General features: G+C 42.0%; 2 protein-coding genes across 2 annotated transcripts; one reads left to right on the plus strand and one right to left on the minus strand.

The window, feature by feature from the left end:
* Positions 1-544: 544 nt before the first annotated feature.
* On the plus strand, positions 545-4,290 carry rraga (Ras-related GTP binding A). Its single transcript, XM_068600872.1, has 10 exons — positions 545-681; positions 1,018-1,134; positions 1,677-1,776; positions 1,869-1,935; positions 2,034-2,256; positions 2,865-2,960; positions 3,042-3,164; positions 3,352-3,443; positions 3,535-3,650; positions 3,740-4,290. The coding sequence occupies exons 2-10, from the start codon at positions 1,108-1,110 to the stop codon at positions 3,841-3,843; spliced, it is 948 nt and encodes a 315-aa protein (XP_068456973.1). The 5' UTR covers positions 545-681; positions 1,018-1,107; the 3' UTR covers positions 3,844-4,290.
* Positions 4,291-7,023: 2,733 nt separating this feature from the next.
* Positions 7,024-11,243, minus strand: cnga2b (cyclic nucleotide gated channel subunit alpha 2b). Its single transcript, XM_068600869.1, has 6 exons — positions 11,143-11,243; positions 10,902-11,012; positions 9,944-10,120; positions 9,419-9,526; positions 9,204-9,310; positions 7,024-8,519 (listed from the first exon to the last, which is right to left on the minus strand). The coding sequence occupies exons 1-6, from the start codon at positions 11,241-11,243 to the stop codon at positions 7,024-7,026; spliced, it is 2,100 nt and encodes a 699-aa protein (XP_068456970.1).
* Positions 11,244-11,480: the final 237 nt, after the last annotated feature.

Here is an 11,480-nt window from a genome sequence, read left to right on the forward strand (position 1 = left end):
TTTTTGAACTGCATGCAGAAATAGACATTACTTCATATTGATACTAGCATTAAAAAACAAACAATTTAAAGTAATTTAGGTAATTAAATAAACATGTCTGATGTTAAGTTTTATGTTCAGTAGTTTACTTGTCGATGAGTTACATTAAACTCATCCTTAAATCCTGCAGCCCTTTCAAATACCTTGAATAGTTTCTTATAAATAAATGTCTCACTCTTGTTCGTAGCAAGTGCAGTATACTTTGCAAATATGCATTAAAAAGTATCTCTTACGCAAACTTTACCTACATGTACTAATAGTACTAAACCTATTTTGACAAGAAGAAAATAACAAGGAATCCCTTGTTGCTTCCCCAAAGCAATGCCTGTTCGCAAATTTTAACGTTATGCTTCCAAATGTTTCTAACCCTGATTTAAAACATGTGTAACCTTGAATATGTAATGTGTATGTGGCCTCTGTAGTGAACATGATCCGGTAATGGAGCACAAATCTGACCGTCAGACAAAACTCTGGGCACAAACCCAAGCAGCCCATCATGTGACTTTAGCGTAAACAGGAAGCAGCTGATGTCGACTTCACTCCTGCTTCCATCAAGTAATGAGTATAACTGTAGTCCCGAAAACAAAGAACAACTGCTCGTCTGAAGTTGCTTGACTCCAAGTCACCGATCTACCTGCCGGGGTAAGTAGACGACACACTGCTGATGTTAACTTAGCGAGCTCGTCTCGGCCGTTCAGCTCGGCTAAGCTAACACAAATACATATATCTGGACTACTTGTCCTGCTAGCTAACTTAGCTTTAGCTTAGATGTTTATCCGGAACAGAACATAGAGTTGAAGTCAAGTTGTTGAACTGTTTTGTGTGTTCGTCCGTGTCTAATAAACTCGTGACTGGATACACGGGTCTGACTCGTTCGTCGCTCAAGTGTTTAAAGGGGTAATTTTGTCGTAATATCGGTGTTCTGCTTCGTGAGTGCGAAGTGACAGCGAGGTGAAACTATGTGTGTCTGTTCAGCAGCAGAGCGAGAGGAGAGCTGCTGCAGACGCTGACTAAAGTCATCCGACTTGCAGCTCAGAGAAATACTCGACATCGTGTCTGCTGAGGGGGATGTCAAGCACAGCAATGAAGAAAAAGGTGAATCAGCTGATCATTGTCTCTTCGAGTAGTGGCGCATGTGTTGGTGGTTGTACTTTACTCGAGTACCTTCGTTTCATGCCTCTACTCACTCTTCATGTCGAGCTTGAGCTGTTTTCCAATACCTTAAAATGACCATAGCTCCAATAGTGTATAATCACATTTTGATGGTTCGTATTTGCTATTTCAAATAAGATACTATTTTCCTTTATTAGTTCGGGGCATTTGCTGGATTACAGCAGCAGATTGGTAAAGTCACATGGTAAAAAAACAAACAAGGTTATATAAAGAAACAGTAATACAAACACAGTACAGAATCTACAATAACAATATTATATATGCAGACAAGTGTTGTAAGATGACAAATAAGAAAGTATGAAATGTAGGACTTTTACATGTGAATTGTTTTAATGTTGCAATACTGCTAATTTTGTTGATGAGTAAAGAGTCTAGATATTTCTTCCACCTCTATTCCTGAGAGTAGAGAATAAACAGGACTTTATCTCCAGTGATAAGTGCATCTGTGGCATTTGTGCTTTCAGGTGTTACTGATGGGAAAAAGTGGTTCTGGAAAGACCAGTATGAGATCCATCATCTTTGCTAATTACATAGCTCGAGACACACGGCGCCTCGGAGCTACAAGTAAGAGTGCTTTAAAATAAAAGGTGCCCCATAATGCCACATTCATTAGCTATCATCTATAAAACAATATTTACATCCTTTGTTAAATGCAGTTGACGTGGAGCACTCCCATGTACGGTTTCTTGGCAATCTGGTTCTAAACCTGTGGGACTGTGGAGGGTAAAGTGCATTTGTTTGTTATTTGTCACTTTTGGTGCAACTTCTTCAATCTGGAAATCCTCTGTGAAACGTTGCTCTGTGCTCCCTTTACCCAACAGACAAGACACATTCATGGAGAACTACTTCACCAGCCAGAGGGACAACATTTTTAGAAATGTAGAAGTACTTATTTATATATTCGACGTTGAGAGCCGCGAGCTGGAGAAAGACATGCACTACTACCAGTCGTGTCTGGAGGCCATCCTGCAGAACTCCCCCGACGCGAAAGTGTTCTGCCTCGTCCACAAAATGGATCTGGTGCAGGAGGACCAGAGAGATTTGGTAAGTTTAACAGTTTTGAGAGCTGTCTTCCGCTCGCCTCATAAATAAAACAGAAGCTCATAAATAGGCAGCCATGTTCACCGGGTCACCACAAACTGCTTTCTTTGGTACATTTGGGGCTCTTGTGGTGTGTGTGGTAAAACTTTCTGTCTGTGATTTTACTCAAATTGAAAATCACAAGACATGAAAATAAGGTGACCTTAAACCATTTTGTAATTTATTTCAGGGAGCGTCTGTACCAATAATTTGCCAATCTATGATTTTACTCAAATAAATAATCCAGTTAAAATGAGAAAAACCCTTGAAATTAATGAATGCCATTTATACCTTTTTTTTTTTTTTTTTTTTTTTAAATAAAAAATCTTTCAATAGTTGAGGTAACATTGAGTATAACATCAAATCATCATATTTGTAATACTGGATAACTTTAACAAAAGTATACAAATGTGGTCCCCTTGTTTATCCACATATTTGATGTTCCTCACTGCCTGACAAAGGGCTCTTAATTCCCCCTCATCCCCTCCCGCCCCCTGGATGGCATATTTGTTAATGAATGAATGAATTGATTGATTGATTTGATCATGTGACTGTCATAACTGTTCCAACAGATCTTCAAGGAGCGTGAAGAGGATCTGAAGAGACTGTCCAGACCTCTGGCTTGTACTTGCTTCAGGACATCAATCTGGGACGAGACCTTGTATAAGGTTGTGACATTTGGCTGCTTGTATGTTTAGATGTCTGGTGATGGAGTTGAGACCATAAGAAACATTTAAATGTTTTCGCAGGCCTGGTCTAGCATAGTGTACCAGCTCATCCCAAACGTCCAGCAGCTGGAAACGAACCTGAGAAACTTTGCGCAGATTATAGAGGCAGACGAAGTCCTTCTGTTTGAGCGAGCCACCTTCCTGGTGAGAGATACCACTTACTCTGGTCTGGGTTCTGGGCAGGAAAAATATATATATATATATATATATATATATATATATATATATATATATATATATATATATATATATATATATATATATATATATATATATATATATATATATTAAAAAAAACAACTTTTTTTTTCACCACATTTTGTAAATACAGGTGATCTCCCACTATCAGTGCAAAGAGCAGCGCGACGCTCACCGGTTCGAGAAGATCAGTAACATCATAAAACAGTTCAAACTCAGCTGTAGGTGAGTTCCCTCTGCAGAAACTTCGCCGTCACACATGTCACCCGCTAACGTTTTATGATGTTTCTGATTATGTATTTCTTTTGTATTCCAGTAAACTTGCAGCCTCTTTCCAAAGCATGGAAGTGAGGAACTCCAACTTTGCGGCCTTCATCGACGTCTTCACCTCCAACACATATGTCATGGTCATCATGTCGGACCCCTCCATTCGTGAGTAGTGACGATGAACATTTCTCGGCAGCGAATGTGCAGTTAGGAAACCACATCGGCATAGTACAACTCCTTGTTTTTCATTCCAGCATCTGCAGCCACTCTCATCAATATCCGTAATGCTAGGAAACACTTTGAGAAGTTGGAGCGAGTGGATGGACCCAAGCACAGCTTGCACATGCGAATGCGCTAGTCGGTGCATTTGTCCCCGTGGAAACCATCAGCCAATCAGTCCACAGACCGCAGGCGGCATGCTGCAGTCTTTCAGCTCCGACACGTACGAGCAGCCCTGCACTGTCTTCGCTACATCTTCTTATTCAATCACAGCTATTACAGGAGAAATCATATTTCCTTTTGGTCTAATTTCTACAGTGATCATAAGTACCTTGAACTTTGACAAATACTGTTGGACTATTTGCCCTATTAGCTCGACCCCATTAAAGTAAAAGTAATAGTTGTGTTTACTATGAAGGGGACTACCTTTGCTGTCACACTTTGTCTTATACAGTAGATTTTTTCACTCCATGCAGTGAGTCCCAGTGATCGGGGGGAGATGTCTCCAAATGAAGAGCAGCGGATACTGTTTGATTTTCAAATGCAGTTTGTAAGCTGTTACACGTTGAAAACAATATATAGTTATATTCAGAAAAAAATGTGTTGCGTGTTTTTCTTTTCTGCTTTTACATTTTGACAATGTTTATCACTTGGATCAACATTTAAAAAAATGTGTGGTGCATATTTTCTGAAGAGATCAATGTACATATCTACTTCCTGTCATAAGACTTCTTGCTCAGAGATCGTTCCTGTTATTCCTGGAAGTCACTGTCGGGAGAAGCCTTGCGGTCTTTTGACACTCTGCACCAGTTGTCCTGCACACATGGCGTGCGTGTGTGAAAAGTTCAGTGCACCTGTTATTTATGGAGCTGACAGCAGTGTATGAGCAGATTGAACATGAACAACGTGTTCCAACACAATCAGTGAATTTCAGTGAATTTCACAATGTGACAAATGGCTGAGTTAAGCTTTTTCTATTGAATTACTTTTAATTTTCCTTTCTTATTGTCTATATTGGCACTTAAGCACCTGATAACGTATAACATTCATGATGAGAGAAATGATCACAGTAAAACATCGTTAGGTTTTATTTGGGAAGAGTTGAACACCTTCAAAACTCAGCTAATCCGCTTCACCAGGTCTGTGTGGATGTGGTTTGATCAGATTCAATTGAAAGTGACCGAACAGTCGGAGCATCTGGCAGTCATCAGTTTGATTTAAATATGAAAATATGACACAACCTTTTTCTAACTGAACTGCTCCTCCTTTTAAGCAACATTAAGACCAAAGCAAGGGGGAAAAAAGTAATGCAGCGATATCTAACGGAATACAACCAACATTGTTCTAACTTTGACTGATAATGGTGTGTTCATGTGGTTCTCGTAGTAAAAGGGAAATAAAGAAAATACATCAAATTTCCACCATTCATTAAACGGAGGAGAAAATATGCACAGCAATTTAAGTAACTGAAACAAACTCCAGCTATTTCTGCTGATTTGTAACCATGCGGTTTGATTGCAAACCGCTTTTAAAAAGCTCGTCACTGGACTGTTGGGATTGTCTCGTCAATACACAAGCCTTTATTTAATGGTAACGTCAGTGGAGAAAAACATATTCGACACCGCTGACCAAATCCCATCAAACCCATGGCTGCTGGCAAACACTTTCTTCTCAACATGAAGCATTTAACATTGTGATAACATGTTTCACTGGATTAACCAACGCTTTGCTCTGAAGTCTCCACGATCTGCAATCCTTCACCCCGCAGGTACGTTTCGGTAAATTGCACATAGACCGATGTGATTGGTGGAAAGTATTTTGCTCTTAATTTGACAGTTACTAATTAATACTGCTTTTATTTGACCTCATGACATTTTAAAGGAGCATGCTTTTCATCTATATCCAAATAGCCACACTAAATGTTGGTGTCGTCCATCCACAATCCATGTATGTAACTATGTTTATGGGTCAAGTCACCACGGACTGGAACAGCTTTGGTTTTAAAGTGAAACAATTTTAGTCTAGATTAAATAAACAATCAAATGTTTCAATGATAAACCCATTCATTGAAATATTATAACTGAAATCTTTTTAATATAAATTAAAATATAAATACAATTTGCTCATATGTAGATATCTTTTCATTTGCAAATTACACGTTAACTCTGAATCTTACAAAATCTTACATAAAAGGTTTAGCTCGAGATATTTCGGCCAAGATCTTCCTGTTATGCGCACAAAACAGGTTTGATATGTGAGCCTAGCGACATGCCATTAGTTTCTAGTGTGACGTGGAGGCTTCATATATATTCATGCTGTTTGACCAGCCGACAGCCGGTAACTGGAGATTTGTCCATGGCACTTGATCCCACCCAGTCCTTCAGGAGCTGCAGGGGATATGCACTCACTACCTACTGCCCCTTTATTATCGCCAGATCTGCTGCAGAGGCATTGTTCAAGCTGTGCTTATCGACACTGCTCATGTGGTTGAGTTGTATCCTGGAATGCTCAGGGCCGAATAACTGGAAAATTCCCAGTCCCTGGCTGCTGAGAGTGAGTCTCCACAACAGAAATGGGAGCCACAAAATGCAAACGGAGATGAAGTGGCCCACTCATTCTAATATAGGACTGACAATGTATATTTTATAGTGAGTGAAAATTGACTGGATAACTGAAAAAAAAACAATCTGCACATTACAAGGGAGTCACTTTAACAGAGACATAATTATTTTCAATGCACAACCTCAGAACAGCAAAGTAGGAAATACAATGTCAAAAGGTTGCAATGATAATCACTAAAGTAGACCGATTCAGATACAACCTGGAACATAACAGAACATAAGGACACTGGAAAATAATTGTGTGTGTTGTGTATGTGAAGTCAGCATATCACCTTCGACCATCTCTCCTTGGACTTTTTCCCCAGGAGGAGCAGCAAGAGACGAGGTGTTCAGGGCCAGAGCATAATATGTAACATGTAGAGAGAACTGAGTCCCTTCGCTGATGCAACCGAACACAGGATGTTTACAAGGGACCCAAAAACTAGAATAAATTGCAATTTACAGAGCTTTTTAGTTGGAAATCTAAAAAAGTGACATTTGAGCTCCATTTGTAGGTTTTCAATGTCCTCTAGTTTAAATTAAAATATAATCAACATAATGTGTGCATGATGTGTGTATGATCTGGGATATAACTTTAAAGCCACCATATAAACATATCATTCACTTCACTGGCTTTGGTCCAGACAAGAACTCAAAGCACACATCTCTTTACACTCAGCTAAACATTTTCACGGTGAAAGAATCAATCTGAAATATCCTTAGTGTGACAGCTTTGCTGGGCTCTTTGTGTCCTCCATTTGCACACCACTCCGTTGTGGAGACCCATCTGTATGGGCGACAGGCCCAGGGTCCGATCCATTGACCGCCTCAGTGTCTGCACCCATGTCATCGCTTGCGTCTGCGCCGCAGTCTGTTTGATTCTGATGCCGCTCCAGCTGAGTGATGCGCTGCTTCAGCCGCTGCTGAGTGTGTTTGTATTCGCTCAGAAGGCGGGCAAAGCGAGTCTGAAGGGTGTCCAGGGAGGACTCCAGCCTCTCCATCTTCTCCTCTGTGTCCTCCTTCTGCAGTCCGCCGCTCTCTGCATTCTCATCGAGCAGGCCCTCCTTCATAAGGATCTCCCGGCCCCTCTCCTCGAGCACCGTCTTAGCGTTTGGATACTCGGCCACTGCTTCCATCAAGTCGTCCTTAGAGAGGCAGAAGAGATCTGAGTAACCCAAGCTGCGAATGTTGGCTGTCCGACGGTTTCCCATTTTGCTCCCTTTTATGTTCAGGATGCTGATTTCTCCGAAGCAGCTGCCAGCGGTGAGGAGAGCGTACTGCGTGACCCCATCATCAGCCACCACAGCCAGCTGCCCCTCTTTAATGATATACATCTCCTTCCCTATATCTCCTTTTCTGCAGATGTAGTCCCCCGGACTGAAGACCTGGGGGCGGAGTTTGAGCACGAGCTCCACCAGCAGGCCTGCCTCACAGTCTTGAAAAATGCGTACTTTCTTCAGGGTCTCCAGGTGTACATTAATTGCAATCTCAGCCCGCAGTTTGTTTGGCAAATTCTTTAGCACCTCCTTCTCGTCCACTGCTTTCTTGTTGGTCCAGAGATAGTCGAACCATTTAATGACGCGTGTCTCCAGGTCTTTGCTGACTTTGCGGAAGTGCATGTAGTGTTTGATGGCATCGATCCGGGCTTGAAACTCGGCACGGGTGGCATTCATGTTGGAAATCATGGAGCCAACATTTCCCACAATTGTGGCAAAGATAAGAACCCCAACGAGAAAGTCAAAGACCACAAATAGGTACTCCTCGTCCCGCACGGGTGCAGGCATCTCTCCAATCGTGGTGAGAGTGAGTGTTGACCAGTACAGGCAGTAGACATAACTCCGAGTCAAAGAGGAATACTCTGGTTTTGAGATGTTTGGGAACACCCAAGTGTCCGAGCCAAATCCCAAAGAACTGGATATAGCGTAGTAGATGCAGGCATTCCAGTGAATGATGACCAGGATGTAAAGCACCAGGTTGCCGATACGGAAGATGTTGGGGTAGTTGGTGCGCGTCTCAGTGCGGTCAAAGAATTCAAACATGCGTGGAAATCGAAGCAGACGGTTAAACCTGAGCTGTGGCGTATGGATGCCGGTGGAGATGTACGCCAGGTCCGTGGGCAGGATGGACACTACGTCCAGCTTGAACTGTAACGTCCGTACGTAGCTGTCTCTGAGCTTGGCATGGTCCTTCACCAGCAAGCCTTGTTCCAAGAACCCTGAGACGAGAAGAATAGCGCACAAAGTCAGCTGAGGCGTGATCTCAACCCACTGTCGTGTTTTATATCTGCCTTTAAGCACCTTTCAGCTCATTGTTTTGGTTTTCTGTTTGGAACTTTACTGTTTGAGACTCTCAGTAACGTTGCTTGCTAGGCTGCTGTTTTCTATGAAATATATCATAAACCTACATTCGGGGCAGACTGGACGGTGATAATATCAATCTAAAATTTCTGTAGGTGCTTTTCATATTCATGTCTTGTGAAGTTCAGATGAGGTTAGCGAGGTCAGTACCACACAGCTATGCAGCTGTAGTTGTGTCTAGAAATGTCTGGTTCTCAAGGGAAGTTTAGTCACACGCCTGCACTTCTAATCACACACACCTGTTTATCAGTATATTGACACTAGAGAAGCAGACTGGACGTTGCACGTCTATTTCTGTGAGAAGAGATAAGAACACACGATTCTCCTTCTCTTGACAGTTTAGAGACAATTAAATGTTACACGCTAACAACGGACAAAGTTAGGGACTAGCTGGTGCACATAGCATTTAGCAGTTAAAGAGCCAGATTATGTCCAACAGGAGTTGGTGGAGAGCAAAGAGTAGCAGTGAATATCATAATACATTCTCACATGGCCAGAAACTCAACTCCAAACAAAGACAATTGTTGTGTATTTTAGGTTACCTGTGCGAAGTCGGACACAAGTGTCAATTATGTACACAAAGTCCGAGAGGTAGTCCAACACCAGCCAGCAGATGTAATTGCCCACCTGTAGCTTTTCAAAGCATGCCCTGTGAATAGAAAAAGAAAAGCAAATATGTACTGCTCCAGCCTGTAAGAGGACAGAACCCCCATTCACCACATCCATCACCAGCACATAGCGCCTGTGGAGTCATTACCTGGCGACAACCAGGAACCAGTTGTAGAGCACTGCTATGGCGATAACAAATAACCAGCGGTAGTAGGCGTCATCGGATGGGGACACCACAAAAAAATCCCACTTTTTCCTGAAAGCATGGAGAGGTACACAACTGTAGTTTATAGAGTAGTTATCATGTTACTTTAGCAGCTGCAAGTTATAAAGCACTGCAATACAACAGCTCTGCAATAGATATCACTACTTTAAATGTGTGTTTCCTTATACTGTATTGAATTTAAATGTGTTCCCCATATTTTTTCTTTCTTAGTGAAGCAGAACAGTGTATTGCAATCACATGTGCACAGCAACATCAAACATCATGTTGAATCAACACCACTGAGAGCTTACAGGTTCTTTTTCTAAAACATTTATTCAAAGAGGAAATGTTTGACTGAATGGAGAGTTTGAGGCCTAATTCTTACCCTCTGATGTCCTGGTGTTTCTTCTCTTCTGGTCACCCAATGCTTAAAGTGTATATCAAAGTGCGTAGTGCGGGCGGTCATACCTAAAGATCCCTTTGGCGTTGTTGCCATTGGCATCTGCTTGCGTGTTGCTGATGCGGCTGGGGGCCGTTCGCAGCTCAGGGCCACGAAAGCGCTCCAGGAAGGAGTCCGGCCGCTCCTCCTCCTCCAGCAGGCTCCTGTGTGCCCATTCTCGCAGTCTCACCACCAGGCTCACCAGTCTGACACACACAGGAAACGTACAAGCTCTCATAACATTTTTAATGATTTCATATGAAAAGATAAGAACAACTATGACACAAGTAAGACGTCTCTAAGTAGCTGCAGAGAAACACAGAAGATATTCAGAAACAAACACTTGATCACAGTGCTGTTCAGTTAGGAATCACAAATAATGTAATACATTTATGTTTTAAATGACTTCACATTGCATGTTTTGTACTGACGCTTTTATCCAAGGTGATTTGCAATTTTCAAACTCAGCTTTGAGCTTAACAATATCAAACTGTTTGTGAAAAATGTCCTCAAAGAAGAAATATGCATCCAGGATATGTTTTTGAAAAAAGGTTTGTCTTAAAATCTATCTATAAATGCAATGGTCAACCAAACCTTTTCTGGAATTTTCTTTAATCACAACTGATTGGATTGTCTCGGTTTTTATTAAATGTTTGCTCTTTTTCCTTAAGATTGTGTGATAGAAAGTACATCCACAGTTAGTTTTATGACAGAACAAGATGAAACTCATTTCTCTGGAGACACAAAGTCTCTCACTTGACTATTATGACCCTTTGGTCATCAACGTCTTTGTGAGCTTGAATACTTTATATGTATTTTTACCCAGTGTGTGACCTTAAAAAGACTAAAAACACTCTGTATACTTTATCTGAGTCCTGGGCTGTTTTTTTTTGGTAAACGTCAGGCAACCTTTGCTACAAAATGAATACAATTTAAAAATAAAAATATGCACAATAATGATTCACCTACTGGGATCAGTCACTTTACCTTGAGACAGCTCCGTTCCTTTGGAATGAATTTCTGGAATTGCGTCCATGAGGGTCGAGCGCAGCGACTCTTTGTAGCTCTGAGGAGGTGTCATCGCACACAGATGGCACCCTGGGGTGAAGAAACACCATGCAGCAAACACACACATGTGGGCTTTCACTACTTTTTGTTTTCTTACTTTGTTACTACTACTAAACAAACCTCTGAGACAAACACACTGTGATCTCGTAGCTGTCCTCACCTGCTCAGAATACTGTCAGCTCGACCGATCTCCTCCTCCAAGGTGGTCTTCACCGACAGACTGTGCGGCGACCGCTCTCTCTCAGCCGCCTGGCCCGTCATCCTCAGACCTGCAGGTGTGGACAAACACACATGTCACTCTCGTCGTCTACTCTCTCTCTGCCGGTGTTGAGCATGACTTCTCCTGCGGTGACACTGTGGCAGCAGTAGAGAGTTCTTTTGTTGATGGTGCGTATGGCAGATTATCGTCGGGGGACGTCGTGGGGGGACTGGGACTGTCTGCCACGCTCCCTCACCTGCATGGCCTGTCACGCAGCAGCCGGTTGCTGTGGTGAGTGA

Source organism: Clinocottus analis, unplaced genomic scaffold (genome assembly GCF_023055335.1).
Source record: "Clinocottus analis isolate CAN_PGR_092001 unplaced genomic scaffold, fCliAna1.0.p SCAF_5, whole genome shotgun sequence".
NCBI classification, from domain to species: domain Eukaryota; kingdom Metazoa; phylum Chordata; class Actinopteri; order Perciformes; family Cottidae; genus Clinocottus; species Clinocottus analis.

Bases quoted from the DNA above. Each gene is read 5' to 3' on its own strand.
- cnga2b (XM_068600869.1), bottom strand. From the start codon at position 11,243: ATGACGGGCCAGGCGGCTGAGAGAGAGCGGTCGCCGCACAGTCTGTCG. The intron at 9,527-9,943 runs GTATGACCGCCC...CCATGCTTTCAG, and splicing joins AACGCCAAAGGGATCTTTAG to GAAAAAGTGGGATTTTTTTG. The intron at 8,520-9,203 runs GTAACCTAAAAT...TTCTCGTCTCAG, and splicing joins TTGTGTCCGACTTCGCACAG to GGTTCTTGGAACAAGGCTTG.
- rraga (XM_068600872.1), top strand. From the start codon at position 1,108: ATGTCAAGCACAGCAATGAAGAAAAAG. The intron at 1,777-1,868 runs GTAAGAGTGCTT...TGTTAAATGCAG, and splicing joins ACGGCGCCTCGGAGCTACAA to TTGACGTGGAGCACTCCCAT. The intron at 2,257-2,864 runs GTAAGTTTAACA...CTGTTCCAACAG, and splicing joins AGGAGGACCAGAGAGATTTG to ATCTTCAAGGAGCGTGAAGA.